The sequence below is a fragment of the Astyanax mexicanus genome, chromosome 1 (assembly GCF_023375975.1).
Source record: "Astyanax mexicanus isolate ESR-SI-001 chromosome 1, AstMex3_surface, whole genome shotgun sequence".
Taxonomy (NCBI): Eukaryota; Metazoa; Chordata; class Actinopteri; order Characiformes; family Acestrorhamphidae; genus Astyanax; species Astyanax mexicanus.
In genome coordinates, this window is record NC_064408.1 from 101,806,925 (window position 1) to 101,824,230 (window position 17,306).

The window sequence follows — 17,306 nt, forward strand, 5'->3', positions numbered from 1 at the left end:
GTTCAATAAATTTTTTGATCTCATGTTTTTTGTTTCCTGACGTGAAATTAGTTTGCGTTTTTAGAAGGATTTGAAAAGACCAGATCCACAAAGCCCATAAGAATAAGAATAAATTTATGAAATAAGAATAAGAATAAATTTATGAATTGATAGATTAATAAATTACCCAAATTTATTTTTTTATATTTATTGTCTGTACTGTAATAAGAAAAGAATGTCAGAGACCTCTGATAACAAACATGTCTTAACTAATCTGATACACTTAAAATAAGAAGAAAATGACAATAATTTAATTACTATAATCAATCATGAGCCAATCCTTTGCCCTTGCATGGTCCGCTGTCCCAGATGTTGCTTCTGCAACTGTAGCGTCCTGGCTCTGTCTTCTAACACATCCTTTTAGAAACTGTGGCACCATGACAATAGGATGAGTCAGTGGTAAGTGCTCCAGCAATAGAGTTGCATGCAGAGCCTTAATAGCTTAATAGTGTTGCTATGTTTCCTTAGTTCACAGAAAAACACACATAGACAGGCTTTGGTCTTATGTAGAAGAGATTAAAGGATTTAATGAAGGTAAAACCTAAAAGATCTGACATGTTTTTCATCTTTGTTTATGGTTACTTGAATCAAATTACCATGAAACTACCCCTCATTCTGTTACAAAGATGCTCTCTATGCACACTAAAGGAAAAACATCAGTTCATTTTCAATAGTACTGTAATTATGGTGTCATTTAATTAATTTTAGTTACCACATGCATGTGTGCTGTATTTAATGAACCACTCTCTTCTGCTGTGATGTTTAATAGAGTTGCTAATAGAAATGTATTGTATCGATCAATACCCTAATTGCCATGTTATCTACATGATAAATACATACTTAATCCCATTTTTTTTTGCTTGACAATTAAAATTAGCTTCCACTTTTAGAAGATTCATTGTATTATTGTTTCTTCTGAAATTGAAATTATTGGAAAAAAGATTCTACTTTTACTGGGTTAAGTGTCTCAACCATCCAGGGAAGGCTTTTTATTTATAGATTTTGGAGCATTGCAGTGAGATTTTGATTGCATTCAAAAATTAGAGACTCCACTTCTTCCCAAAAGTGTTGGAAGAAGCACTATCCTTCCAGACAACACAGTTCCAAAGCTCCACAGCTCAGTGCTGGGGGGCATTAGTCCCTTCTAGCCCACACCTGGCATTAGACATGGTGCCAACAAGTGCATGCAGCTTTATCTTCTCTATGTGATGTACAGGACCACTACAGGGGACTATACAAGCTGTGTGTGTGCATTTGCACATCAGAAAAGGATGCAACATAAAGTAGTTAAATATATTCATTAGAAAGGCTGTCAACAAGCATATGGACATCAAGTGCATACTAAATGAAAACCATCAATTTATTTTCAATAGTACTGTAATTATGGTGTAATTTAGTTAATTAAAGATCACATACATGTCTGCTTATATTTAGTGAACCATTCTCTTCTGCTGTGATGTTTAATAATCGCTAATAGAATTGCATTGTATTGTATTTCTGATAGAAGTGCCTTGTTATCTACATGTTGAATAAATACTTTGAGCTCGTATTTTTTGTTTCCTGATGTGAAACTAACTTGCGTTTTTAAAAGACACGGACACTGATCGTGAGGAGGGGCCGGCTGTGATTCAGTCTGATTCACAGAAACGTCCTTATGCATGCCATTTGGAAAAACCCGGAGCCAAAGTGACTAAGGGTTGAGTTAGTGTGACTGACACACACATACACACACACACAGACACACGCACACAGACTTATTATGGTGCCTCAGACAGTGACCGACCATCTTAAGCAGTTGAGGTCAAATATAGCTAGAGTATCTGGTGCATTTAAGCAGCGGTACGTGCAAGAAGACTGCAAATGCCTGCCTCAGAGCTCTTAGAGGTTTGTAGATTGCGTATTTTTAGAGGCTACATGAGGTTAGATCACTGTTAGATGAAAGCCTTTTCTCAGACAACCGGCTGTGTTTATGGCTGCACTATAAAAAAAGCTAATATTGCAATTCTGTTCCTATATGTTGTGATTGCAATGCAATAAACTAATAATACGTTGGTCAATCTATAATTGTGACTGAGGTGATGCGTACAATTTCTGTTACAGGCATGCCCCTATTAAACTAATTTAAAATGAATAGGGCTTAAAACTACCTGACCACTGCCAGGTTTGGTTATTCAGTCTGTAATTTTCTCAGAGGAGGAGGAGCATAAACACTCATGGTTGATCTAGACATAATAGAACAGAGCAGCAACTGTCAAAAAAGAAGTAAAACTTTACAATTCTGTAGTTGGTGTAAGTGATATACGTAAAAAAAAAAAATAGAAAGTGAGAGAGAAATGTGTCAATCACCACACCGAACCACTTACTTGTAAAAAGGGTGTCAATACAAAAGTCAGTAATAAAACCAATAAAAATCACTTATACAATCAAATGAGTAACACAAAATATTTTTAAACTGAAAGCTTTAATTAGTGTCTCACATTTGTCTTATTTTCTCTTTTTTTTTGGTCTGAAAAATGACTTTTTATCATGCAGCCTCAGCTTTCTGTTCTTGTCTGATAGACTTGCAGTTCATTTCACCTGATGTTCTTGCCCATCCGCCTTAAGTTTCAAAGTGTTTCACATTCTGCAATGTCTATCTGCTCACCAACATTTTACAGAGTGATTAGCTTTTCTGTCAACTCTAACCAGTGTGAACATTTCCCGTTTACCTCTTTCATCAAACTGTTTCATCAGAGACTGTTGTGCTGAAAATTCCAGGAGATCAGCAAAAATACTCAAACAAACCCTTGTAGCATCAGTCACCATTCCACTAAGATCACGGATTTTTTGTTTGCCATTTTCATGATATAAATGATATGATATTGCAGGACTCTAACCAAAGATTAGATGATCCACTAATTGCTAGCTAATTGCTTGGTATTGAGGTTCCTGACTACAGATATAGAGTATGTTTATTCTTCCAAGCAATGCTTTTAAATAAGTCTGAAACTGTATTTGGTTAAAATGCTTAAAGCTTAAAGCAGAAATCATTGTGATTGGTTAAAAAAATAATTGGTTAATACTTGCATCCCTAGCTTTTCTATGTGTGACTCTTTCACATGACTCCTGCTAATACCCTCTCATATAATTTCCCAAGGGATTTTAGACCATCAGTTATGCAGGTTTTATGGTGCTACTTTGATCAGCCTGGCCCTGTTGTGAACCGTGTCATTTTGAATCCTTCGCGCTGATCCTTCCCCAGCTGAGGATGCTGTCAGCACTGGGGGATGTTTGAGTGTACGTGAAGAGCTCACAGCAGCTAAGAGCTTTAAATGAAACAAATCATGCCTGGCTGGTTTTAAAAAAAATTGCACGGCTATTTGGAATGCCTTCATAGGTCACGGGTGTCTAAATATTTACAGTGAGGCGCTCACGCCGCGTCTCGGGGGAGATGTTTACTTGTCGAGACCTTTACCTGTCAGCTCTGTCATAAGTGGGGTTTGGTATGAGGCATGAGTAGTGGGGGGCTAACGGAGGGATAATGTAGCTCATAATGTGGCTTTTCCTTTCCAAAGGTCAGCGGGAGGCACCCGAACTGTCACTTCATGTTTGAGCTGCAGTCGGCGGAGAAGGAGTGCCTGGCCAAGCTGGAAGAAGAGCAGGTCCCCGAGTCCAGAGGTACTGTACATGTCATATGTGCTGACAGATAAATGTTATGTCATACTGTTGATCAGCGTTTTCATTCATTCAGCTCCTGTGTGGCTGAATGTCGTAGCCAGCCAGACCCGAGTGTGTTTGAGGGTTTATTCCTAGCCAAAGTGCTAACGCCTCCTGTCAGATTTTTGTTTTTTATACATTACATGTCAGACCAAATGAGATGTTAATAGTTTATAGTAAGGCAGCGATTGACCTGGATTTAGGATTGGCTGACTTGAGGGTCAATTATCTTTGACATTTCTTGAGGGAAGGATAAATATGTCTTAGTTGTATGAAACGGAAAGTAAAGGGCATAGTAAACAGTATACTTTGATTACTTAGATCAGATGATAGTCTATAAATTTGATTAAGAAATCTGACAAGAAAACTTCTGGGGAAAAATCCGTGTCAGTTGTTCGTGTTTCTTTTTATTTACTAGAATTTGTATGTGTCCAGATTTTAATGTAGAGTATTATATTATATTATTGTATATATATTATATATTATATACAATTTACAACTTCAATTCAGAAAAAAGGTCAGACACTCTGGAAAATGCAAGTAAAAATATTTATTTCGTTGCAGACAGTATAAACCAAATATATATATATATTTTTTTTTTTTCTACTCCACTTAATTTGATTTGCTAATATACATTCATTCCTACATTTCAGAACTGCAACGCACTCCTAAAACAATAAGAAGGAAAAGTATTTACTACTTTGTAGCAAAGCATTTACTCACCTTGGCCTGCATCTCCAAAAGCGCCCAATCACAACAGATAACATATTTCCTCACTAAATGTCAGTGAGGAACATTCAAAAGGCAGTGTGCTTTACATTTGAACAGCGTAGAAATACCCTGTTTCTATCATTTTGAAGTGATAGAGAAAGCAAGAAACAGGAGCTGTTTTTACAGCAAGCAGACATGGAGGGCATGGCAGAAAAAATCGTTGACTAATCGACTAATTGGAAAAATAATCATCAGATTATTATTAACTACCAAAATAATCATTGCAGGTCCTATGACGTGACTTTAATACATGCATGCATTGCAAAGACAACACTGAAATTATATATTGTATAGTCCTAGTATGGTAGATAACTTAGCAAGGGTGTTAGAAATATCTATAATATATAATATATTCAAACAACCGTTTTGATATTTAATTACAAGGTTACCTATAAAAAAATTAACAAATGCAATATATTACAATACATCAAATTGCAACCCTTGTATTGTGATACATATCATAATACCAAATTCTTGAGAGTATACAGCCCTATACCCTAAATAATAATAAAAAAAAAACATTTTGTTGTACACATTAAGTTGATACACACTAACTTTCATAGCCACCCTCTACTATCAGTGTTTAGTTTCTGACCACATAGCTGCTCTTTGCCAGATATTTTTGGATGGAGGATCACTATCAGCTGAACAGTGACATTGAAAAACCCTTGCAGCCCAGCTGTGCCTGATCCACTTGGACCAGCATCACACAGTCTGTGGTATTGAAAATTATTTATTCCTGTGGTCAAAAAAGAAACAAATGACAAATAGTGTGTAAACAAGCAACACTGTAATTGTGCACTGTTATAGTGGACCTAGGAGGCAGGAGACCAATGAAAGATGGAATGATATGGCAGGTGTTTATCTAATAAATGGGATGCTGAGAAAATGTGAACCCTATCACAGCCATACAGTCTTCTGATGTCTGCAAACTTTTTACTAATGACTATGAAGTCTCTTCAGTAATAGTCTCTATTAGTTGCAAAAGTAGTAATTGCATGTCAAAATACGATAATCCGTCTAATGCAGTTTAATTATATGCAGTAGGAGTGCAGTATTAATAGCATGTCCAATATCCCACATCCCACACGTTTTAAATTGTGAATAGGTCTGGCAAAGTGGCTTCCTGTTGCACTGTATCTGCATCTTGAAGACAAGCAAGTGGATGAGTTTGTTCTGTTGAAATAGTGCACCAGAGTGTGCATTCAGTAAAGCTAGGGCTAGTGTTAGGACTTTAATAACATAATGCTGAGCTGGGATGAGACCATGCCTTCTAGACTTGTGATGTGTGACAGCAAATCGTTAATCTTGTTGCTGATTGCGGTGCTTCCACACGAGGCTTTGTTGGTCGTCTCCATCAGAACAAAAGCGGAATTTGTTGCTGGAGATGACCCGATGACTACATGACAGTTCACTAGGGCTGCACGATATTGGAAAAATGTACATTGCAAATTTTCTTTTTTTGGCAATATATATCGCAAAGTTAAACAATACAGGGTCCATGACAACACCAGCAATTCAGCTTGGTTTGATGGCATGTGATCATCCATCCCGCTTATGATTATATTACAGAGGTTTTTAACCCTTGTGTGGTGTTCGGGTCTGTGGGACCCGTTTTCATTTTTCATCAAATGATACTAAAAAAATATTTTTTCTAACTCAAACTCATTGGCATTGGCTCATTTTTTGTGAAAAACATATATCAGAAAACAGCTTTTTTGATAAACACACACTGTACCCTCCCCCCCCCCCACCACATTTATATTACATAAAGTATGTTTGGCCAAGGGCTAATAAACATTGCTTCATTTGTAAATTTGAAACTAAACACATTTTCTACTCATATCTTGAGTTTAATTTATTTTTTTTACATTTTATTAAAAAACTAATAAAAAAAGAGTAGCACGTTTTGAAAGAAATGTAACATAAGAAAGGTAAAGGGCAAATATTAACCATGTAAGCTGTTTATATTGCTTGCAATTTAGGTGAAGCAAGCATGTGTAAAGCATTTTAATGTAAAATTGCTTAATGTTGCTGAATTAAATACAAGTAACAAAGTAAACGAGTAACAAAAATATGAACACCACACAAGGGTTAATTTGGTAAAATCAAACAAACTCATTGTTTTAAGTGGTCTCTTATTTGTTTCCAGAGCTGTAGATACAATTTACGACCGCAATTCAGAGCTAAATCAGCCTTGAGCGTTTAAAACCCGAGAAAAACAGCAGAACAACAGTAATCGGCCCTTTAATCAGTCATTGAAATGTCTTTTTAAAAGGTAAATAAGAGCGTTTTTCTGTAAATAAAAGTGTGAATTCAGCTGTAACTAGAAATATCTGCACACAATTGTGCTGGACTGAGGTGCACAGCTTTCGACACATGCGTTTACAAGCACGTGCCCAACCATGTGGATGGAGGCCATGCGGTTACCTCGTGTTTACTCCTGCCACCCCTCTTGTGCTCCCCATCCCCCTTGCCCTCATGCTTATCAGGCAGCAGAAGCCTGTCACTTACACAGACACAGAGACAACGCTGTGTATCTACTTCTTGTGTCAAGAATCAGAGCATTGCAACATGACGTGTTTAATTAAATTGCCTTTGTGACATTGCACATCCTACCATGTGACTATTGCGCATGTACATAACGTGATGACGATGCTTAAATGATATATTGTGCAGCCCTGCTGCCCACCAAGTTATAATACTGTTGGTTGATTTCCTGTGGTTGCAACTATTCTTTTGATAATAAGAATATTATAATCGATTGCTGTACCAGGCTTAAATGCATAAAAACACCAGGTGTTTATGCATCTACAGACCTCGGCTCACCACTCCCATCTAAACGTGTTATAGCACAATATAAGTCAGAAATAAGTTCTGTTTTTGTAAAACCCAGAACATGTCAGAATAAATGTGTTTTCAGCTGAGGTTTATTCATATGTATTTGCCTCAGCTCCAAAAGAAAAACACAACTGATTAGCATTCTGTTGATTATGCCATAAACATACAATAGGAAAAGCTTACGACTCTGGAAAAGAATGACGCATCCTGCTTGAGTAATTGCACTCAGGTTTTATGTAATAAAATGATTACATAATAATTATGAAGACCACACTCATGCAAAAGGAAATAGTGTTTTTTTCTTATTCCAACAATATGATTAGTAGTACAATTAAATCAGAGCAGCGGCTTTGCTGTAGACATTCACAGATTTTTTACATACCAGTACATCCCACAGTGTTTTAAAGGTCACAAGGCCAGTGTTCTTGCGTGGATTGTGGCCAGAGAAGTTAAATTGGTTTAAACTCTTTCTCACCCCTTTGGAATGGGATATTATGCTCTTAATCTTTCAGGCTTTGTGGGATCATGTTTGATCTTCAGCCAGGCCGTCGTACAAAATGAGCATTCTGTTACAGAAGATTTAACTTCTCCCTCCAGGTGTGTAGTGACTCCATGACTGTCAAATCAAGGACATTTTTGATATTTTAATTAAGTAGATGTGTCAGAATCAAGGGTTGGAGCAGCACTTATTAATGATTGATTAAGATGATTACACTTGAATAGCTGTCTTTATGTGTTTAACTGATGTCAGAATGAGAGAACAGATTAGCATGGAAATTGAATTGGACTGCCACAGTGGTGGGTAACCTGTAGGACATTGGGTTTCTGTGAAAAAATCCATGTTTGTTTTTCATGTCTCTTTTCATTTACTCAATCAGTATGTGTTCGGATTTTAATGTAGTATGTTTTACAGCTCTGGAAAAAATTAAGTCAGATTCTCTGATTTTGCCATTTATAGGTATATGTTTGATTAAAATGTTGTTTTATTCTATAAACTACAGACATTTTTCCAAATAAAAATATTGTTATTTAGAGCATGTATTTGCAGAAAATGAGAAATGGCTGAAATAACAAAAAGATGCAGAACTTTCACACCTCAAATAATGCACAGAAAACAAGTTCAGAAATCAATATTTGGTGGAATAATCCTGTTTTTTAATCACAGTTTTCGTGCATTTTGGCATGTCTTCTTCACCAGTTTTACACACTGTTTTTGGATAACTTTATGCCACTCCTGGTGCAATAATTCAAGCAGTTCAGTTTGGTTTGATCCATCTTCCTCTTGATTATATTACAGAGGATAACAATTTTGTAAAATAAAATAAATGTAGTGTTTTTAAGTTGTTTCTTATTTTTTTCCAGAGCTGTAGATACAATTTACAAATGCAATCCAGAAAAACATGGGACAGTATGGAAAATGTGAATAAAAATGCATGTTTTATTTTTTACATTTTTGTCTGCTCCAATTAATTTCATTTGTTAATATACATCGATTACTAAATTTCAAAAGTGCAACATATTACAACTTTGTAATGCAGCCATTCCTTCTCACTACACTTAAAATATGCTTTGGCACTGAGGATACCAAGATATGATATGTTTTAGGTGTTATTTGGCCCATCCATCCATCTATCTATCCATCCATCCATCTATCTATCTATCCAGTAAATGTGTCTTAAAGTGGGCAACAGTATAGGGTCTTCACTGTCACATTTTCACATTTCACATTTTCTCCACACGTCTCTGTTGGTGACAGGTGCATTGTCTGGTTGAAATCACATGGTCATCCCTGGAAAAGATGTTGATGTGACCACAATACACATTTCCAGTGTGAGATTGTCCATCCCAGATGCTTTTTCTTAGAAAAAAGAAAAAAGAAATCTGTGCTATAGGCCATCTGCTGACAATTCAATCATTAATCTAATCTAATGCCATCAACAGTTCTGCCAGGACTGTTGTAAATGTGTAGTCAGTGTAAATGTCAGCTTACAAGATAAAGTCTATATTAATGTTTTTTAGAGTAATTTACTGACTTCTAACTTAATTGTAAAATGATTAAATTAATCCCGGCACCATCTTAACTATTACAAATCCCTCTAAAAATTGGCATTATTATAAAATTAATTATCTTAAACTTTCTATCTTCAAACTAAACAAAGCTTTACAGTCAAAGCACCCCACTGCTGCCAACTATGCATTCCTTGTATTAACTGGGTGTGCAGCACTTCTGTCTTACCAGTTCAAAAGTCGGTCAGTTTGATATAATCATGTTTACTTCTTGTTATTACTGTTTGTGACTGGTGTGTTAGCTAGCATTAGCATGCTACCTGTAGCATGCTGAAGCACTATTTTATGGCCAGGTTTCTGGTTCATTTTGTTGATTTGTTTTTTGTATTAGTTGGATATCTGTTCATTAATTAGATACGTAAATGCATGCCTAGTTTTGGCATGAACTGAAGTCTCAGGGTCCACTGTGCTGTACAGTAAAGTTCAAATGTTTCAGCAAACAGTTAAGAGTAGTACGGCATATTTAAAGGGACAGAAAGCATTGGCTTTTGAACCCTCCTCTGCTCTGCAGCTTCTCAGAGCCTGTCATCTCGAGTCCTTGTTGATGTTTGCATCAGTGTATTAATCATTAAACCCTTGGATGCTATGCTAGAGCGTTACACAAAGCGACAGTAAGCGGCGACTCGTACGCTGCAGCCCTTTTTTACTGCCGTCGCTGAAGACGAATGTGCATTCATTTACACCACTCAGCAACTCCATTGTTAAAGACGATGTGTGAGGGGAAACTGTAATAGAGCCTAAAACTCATGTTGGTTTTTATTAAGCGCATGACATGCTTCTGCAGGACTTTTGTTTACTTATGTGGCCTATTTATATCAGAACTAGCAAGAACACCGTTAACTGTCAGGGAGAATCATAACACTTGTCTGGTGTGTTCACATTTCTGTGAACCGATGCTGAATTACCAAGAAGCAAAAACGACAAGCTGGGCTTGGCTTGAGAAATTAAGGCCACTTATTACGTGACAGTAACGCATTGTGCACGTTGTGGCATTTTGAAATAAGGCAGTCCGAGGCTCACGCGGTCACGTGACTGTCTGAGATTCCAGTCGTCATTATTAAAGAGGCCTGTGAGCAGCGAGCAAAGGCGACGTGAAGAATGGGTTTAGGCTCCGGCAGACACTTTAGCTTCACGATACGTAGCGACTGAGTCAGAAACGGACCAGCTGGTGCTGCTTAAGAAAGGATGAGACACTGCAGTGTATTTATTAGCGCTTGAGTTTTCACAGTGTAATCTCTCAGACTCCCTATCTCTGTACTTTCTCTGTAGCTGTCTCTCTAATTTTCTTGCTTTTCTGTCTCTCTTTTAATTCCTGTTCCTCTGCCTAGCGCTGCCTTTCTCTCTTTTTCTCTACATTCATTGACAAAAAAGCACCCAGACTGCTGCAAAACTCTGCATGCAGTTATATCTCAGATACATTTGTCTCATATGTGTTTTACATATGGGAAAAATTAAGAGACCACTTCATTTTCTGTTTTAACTACGAAAAACATTTCTCCCAAAGTCCAAATAAAAATATTGTCATTTAGAGCATTTATTTGCAGAAAATGAGAAATGGCTGAAATAACAAAAAAGATGCAGAGCTTTCAGACCTCAAATAATGCAAAGAAAACAAAGATATATTCGTAGAGTTTTAAGAGTTCAGAATTCAATATTTGGTGGAATAACCCTGGTTTTTAATCACAGTTTTCATGCGTCTTGGCATGTTCTCCTCCACCAGTCTTACACACTGCTTTTGGATAACTTTATGCCACTCCTGGTGCAAAAATGCAAGCAGTTCTGCTTGGTTTGATGGCTTGGGATCATCCATCTTCCTCTTGATTATATTACAGATGTTTTCAATTTGGTTAAATCAAAGAAACTCTTTCTCTCACTCTTTTCACTCTAGCACTCATTCTATCCCTCCCCACACTCCCCTGTTCTCTCCCTCTGTAGACATTTCTGTGCCTCTCTATAGATCTTTCTACGTCTGTAAACATCTTTCGGACTCTCTATAGATTCTCGCTCTCTCTCTCTCCTTCTATAGACTTATTTTTACCGTCTCTACATACTATATATACTCTATATACCGTAGATGTCCCTTCCTCTTCCACTATAAATATCTGTCGGTTCCACTAAAGCTCTCTCTCACTTCCTCTATAAACACCTTTCTCTCTGTCTATAGCTTTCTCTCCCTCTGTAAACATCTTTCTGTCATCCTATATCTCTCCAAGTCTCTCACTCCCTCTCCATCTATTGCTGTCATTCTGTCTCTCTGTCTTTTTCTCTCTCTCTGTCTGTAACTCCCTCTTTAAGCGTCCTTCTGTCTCTGTCTGTCTCTCTCTCTAACTCACTCTTTACCTCTTCAGATGTCTGTCTGTCCCCTCTGCCCTTCTTTATTGCTGTGAACTGAACTCTTTCATCTGTGTCTGGTAGACCTTCTGTTCAAAAGAATTTCCACTATTAAGCAGCGAATAATGGCTGCTAATAGACGGACGCTACACTTTGGGTTAATCCCTGGCTTTCACTCGTTTTTAAAGTTCCAGAGCTCTAATGTACTACAGTGCTTGGCCTGCCCACTTTGATTGATGGCGGTGTCATAGCTCCCTGTCTTCTCTGACCAGCACACTATTTATGTTTCAGGCTTTCACATCAGACTCAGACAGAAGCAGCTCATTATTTAAGAGCTGGGTCAGATCTAGCTTCACCACCCTAGGTTAGTCTGTCCTGTGGGACTCAGTGACTTTCCTCCAGCATGTACTGTTTAAGAGCAGTCTGGCAAAAAGTCTGATTCACACAGATTGCACAAAATGTACATCATTGACCAGAAGCAAGAAGTATCAGTTTAGCTTTTTGCTTATTGATTTTTCAGAATATTGTACTACACCAAATAACCTAGTGCAAATACAGTGCACATCTAAACTGTACTATTGTCAGGTTGTTAAGTAATCTCAGGCAGATACGCTTACTGTATTTTTCGCACTATAGGGCGCACCATCAATAAATGTCTGTTTTTTGGTCTATTTCATACACAAGGCGCACCTTGTATTATAAGGCACATTTTAAGCGTCACTTGTTAGGAACAGGGATGTGGCCATGTTTCCCTTTTAATTCAGCAGGTCTCACCCCCAGTGGCGAGCTAAGCTAAGTTAAGTAAACAATACTAGTTCTTAAAAAAAAACATTTCAGATGAGTCAAACAAGTCAAAAAAGCTCTAGATGTTAATCTACACAGATTTCTCTCCTGAAAACTGTTTATTTGTGCGAGAAATAGCTTCTATTTATTTACAGTAAGCTTAGATTTCCAGATTTTCAGTAAACTAAAGCATTAGCGGCTAACTGTTAAATGCTAATTGCTGCCCGACAGTGCTAAACTGTGTTTTTTTGGTAAACCAGGGCGATATTAGCTAGCGGTTCATCCCACGTAGCTTGTTTTAACAAACTAAACGTGCAGACTACAGGCTGATAATAGCGCTTGGCTGGTAATGCTAATACTACTCCAGTAGTGCTAGCCAGGGTTAGAAGCAGGCTACAGGCCGATAATACTCAACTCAACAAACGAATAGCTAGTGCTTAGTGTGTAATGCTAAAACTGATGGGAACTAAACTGAAACCTCTTTATAATGCTGTACTTTAGCAGAGTGGCTTCATTGCTCCTTACAACCTGACAGGTAAAATTCATACAAAAGGCAAATCAAAGTATAAGACATACTTTTAAGTATGTCTTGTAGTGCAACAAATATGATAAGTAGTTTCTGGTACTGTGTGATGTACTATAATGTATAAAACTGGAAATCCAGATGGAAAAAAACACTTTAGCTGAATACTCTATGCCCCAAACCCAGTTTGAGTTGCATTGGTCTGGGTTCTGTTTGAATCTAGGTCATATTCTGGCCCAAATGCTCAGTTCACATCAGGGCCACTTAGATGCATGTGCCAGCACCCTATTTGTTGAGTATAATTTAGCAAACAGCCCAAGCCACTTGTGTCAACACTCCTTTTACCGAGTATAATACAGCTATTGACCCCTGTTGCTTTTTCCAGCACCCTGGTTGTGAGTGTAATATGCCAATCAGCCCAAGCTGCATGTGACAAGTCCCTGGTTACCAAGTATAATACAGTATTCAGCCCGAGTTGAAACTGTTTTTTATCGTTTTTGTATGCTTTTAGTAAAACATCAATAAAACATCCATGTAATATTTTAAGTAATTTATTATGAATGAATTTCAAGTTGCCTAAATGACAAACAGTATTTAATTTCAATAACCTTTTAGTTGACAATATAAAGACTAGAATGACTGAGATTTTTAGGATCTTAAGAGCATCGCCCCTCCTACTAGTCTACCAATAAAAAGCTATCAGTCAAATTTTGTTATGTATTGACAGAGAGGCCAGCACCTTCACCACCCTCCACCACCCAACGTTCACTCTGCCTGTGTTTCTCTGGATTTAATGGCAACAATATTGTCAATGCATTTCAACAAAAACTCTTTCTCCCTGTAAATCCTACAGTGTTATATTTTTCTAAACTCCAATAATGTCATTCCTATTGCCTTAGTCCACATGCTACTTTCAGTTTCAGAGACAGGTCTATACATCTCAGCTGTGTTTCATTTGTTGGTGTCCCAAAATGTGAATTACACTTTTCAACTGTAAGGGGGGCCTTACAGTTGAACACAATTTAACACAATTCAACCAAGATGCATCTCTTTCAGGTAAAACAAATATTTGAATCAAAAGCATGTGCACATTGCCTGTATTGAACACACACAGACCCCCAAAACCAAGGTCATAGCACGATTAATTATCACTTAAACAGGAATGTAATCAACTGACTGAACAAAACTGTTATCCAAGTTCAAATAAACAAATAACAAAATGTAATTGCACCTTAATTCTTAACTTTTGTTGAGCAGGACACAAAAATCTATTAATTATAAAAAAAAGTACATTTATTGTACTTGATTTATTATTGTAGAGTTCTGTCTGGGGTTGAAGCCAAAAGCCTCAAAGCCACACTTAATATTTACACCCAGACCATGTCTACAGTGTTTCCTGAGCTTCTACAATACACCTCTCTACACTTCTGTTCTACAATACACTATCTCTCTCAGGTCTACCAAATTAGCATATTTTTGCATTTTTAACAAAATTCTTTTTTTTTTTGTTTATTTCCACTGGCACTGATGCTATGACACTATGAAATACACAAGGCTAAAAATGACAGAAGTACTGTAATGTGATTTGTTTTCTCTGCGCAGCTTCTCTTATTGTTAGACTATGAATAGGGATATGATTGATGGCTGTAGAATGTATCTCATCTGGAACTATGTGGCCTTTTCCCTCATTTTCTTTTCCTTGACCTAGTTCCCTCTCACCTGCTTCCACCACCTGGATTTGCGTTTTTATTTCACCAGAATTCCCAGAGTCCTATTTTACTCATACAGTTTTCTCATTAGTTTGTGATGAAACATTTACAGTATTTATAGTTCTGAAAAATATGATTAAAATATGATTTATATTTGCATATAAGGAAATTAATATACCTTTTTTAAGAAGGGCTTTCCATTTGGTCACTTATAAAAACTACTGGGGAATATTGTTTAGAGAAACCATTTTGTATATTAGAGATCCCTATTTTATCCACTATAAATATATTTCTGTCTCACTATGACTCTATGGCTTTCTCTCACTCTCTCTATAAACACCTTTTTCTCTCTTCTCTCACATCTTTCTGTAACACTGGGGCGGTGGGGGGGGGGCACTGGGGCAATTGTTTATTTTTTTCCCCACTAAAACTATAACTGTAGCATTTTTTGGGGATTGGTATTTTTTGTTCCAGGGTTCCTACTACAGTTTGAAAGTGTAATTCATATTATGAGGCACTCATACTGGACACATTTTACACATGCTTTTCTGAGAGAAACAATGCTTATACTGCAAGTAAACCAAGCATGTGGACTGACATGGTAGAATAACAATACAAGACTTGGATTGAACGTTGTCTAGCTCACAATATATATATATATTATATTATATATAATAGCATTTGTTACCTGTCCCCACTCTTTAGCTATGAACTTTACCATTTAAAATATTTATTAAAATCCTTCAGAGCTGTATTTTTAGCATTGTTGTGTTTTTGCAATGTCATAATAAATTTATAATATTTAAGTTAAAATATACATTTTAGTTGTGTCCTCGAGTTTCACTAATTCAACATCTTCAACAGGAAGATACATCTGCTGGTTTTTCTGAAGATCATGGAAAAACCATAATTAAATTCCTTCATTTATTTTTTTGTATATTTGATCTTATTGTAACTATGACTGAGGAGGTCAATCCCAACACTCATTCCTGTTATCTACATTTATTCTTCTTTGTTCATTTAAAAAAACACTAGAATGTGCTCAGTGTCCTCATGTTATTAGCATAGCCACCATTGAACTATTTTTCATGTTTTTGCTAATTCTATGCTAAAAACTCAGTGAGTGCCAGTAACAGAAATGAGTGCCATTAACAAGAGTGATTATTTTTTGTCATAAATATCAATTATTTGAACATGCAGTCAACCATTTCTTTAAAATAACGACTTTTGAGAGAAAAACAAGAAAATTAGTAAACTTGCTTTTAAACATGCCTTTTAAATGTCACATGAGTTTTGTAAGCATCTTCAGCCTAAGATCCTTGCAAAAATTAAGTAAAGCTGCCTGAGTTTGACTAGTACATGTTTTGAATAGTTAAATATATGTTATTAGATTTAGAGCTGAAAAAAGATAAAAAAAAATAGTTTCATTTGGAAGAGTTACAACAAGCAAACGGCACCCATTCGGTGGAATGGCCCATACATGCTATTCTCCATATGTCATAAATGTCAGTGGAGCATCACAATCAATTTGGAGCAGTTTTATTTATAAAGTAAATATACAACTACTGATTGCATTTTTGTCTCATATGACTAAATATAAAACATGTTAACATCTTCTGTTGATGTGTAATATTGACTGCTGACCAGTTCTGCAACTACTTACTGATTCACCATGGCTGAATAAATGAACTTATCTCACAGTTCTACTTTGTCAGGGTCATCTACATAGACCACATGGTGAATTTCTCACAGCCTTGATGCTGTTTGCTCTTTTTAACGTTGATGTAATAAGGTGTTCTTCCACTCCACAGGCTGCAGAGGCATATGGGACAACATTTCCTGTTGGCACCACGCAGAGGTTGGGGATGTGGTCGTCAATACCTGCCCAGACTCGCTGAAAAACCTCTTCGGCCGGGACGGTAATTCATTTCCACATATCGTTACCACATGATGAGCCATTAGAAGAGCATTAGGAGGGCTGTGACTGCTGAGAGATTATAACCATGATACATGATGTGCTTTATCACCTAATTCTTCAAATATTATCAGCGTGTTTTAGCTATTTTCACGGGTATGCATAGATAGAGCCTTTACTCATGAGGTTCACATGCTTTTACTAGCCAAAAACTTGTCACCATTTCATCAAACAATACGCAATGTGTAATAAATTACAGATATGAATGATTACTTGATAGAACAAACATGTCTTTCGAGAGAAAATAACAAGAGCTATATTTGGGACAGTTGACTTTCATTGGCAGGCTGTTGCATGAGTGTGGGTTTGTGAGAAAGAGAGAGAGAGAGTGAGAGAGAGAAATGAGAGTGTATGTGAGAGTGTTGTGAGGAATGAGGGTAGGTTCTGGAATCCCAAAGGCTAGAGTGAGTGAATCACCCCCGCCCCCCCACTCTGTTCAGTCTTGCTCAGTGACCCGTGGGTGCAGGCCAAGTGCGCAGTACCAGCATGCTTTTTTCCTCCTCCCTCCACACAGTGCTGGTGCATTTAGCTCTGCATCCCGCCTATTTTTACTCTTCCATAGCTCTGTCCT

At 37.0% G+C, this 17,306-nt stretch overlaps 1 protein-coding gene across 1 annotated transcript in view; it reads left to right on the plus strand.

Moving 5' to 3' along the window:
* vipr2 (vasoactive intestinal peptide receptor 2) overlaps positions 1 to 17,306 on the plus strand; it is a 63,449-nt gene that overhangs the window by 16,167 nt on the left and 29,976 nt on the right. The window contains exons 2-3 of the mRNA XM_022681137.2: positions 3,594 to 3,696; positions 16,572 to 16,679. Of these exons, the coding sequence (XP_022536858.2) occupies positions 3,594 to 3,696; positions 16,572 to 16,679 (211 nt within the window). The remainder of the gene's footprint in view (positions 1 to 3,593; positions 3,697 to 16,571; positions 16,680 to 17,306) is intronic.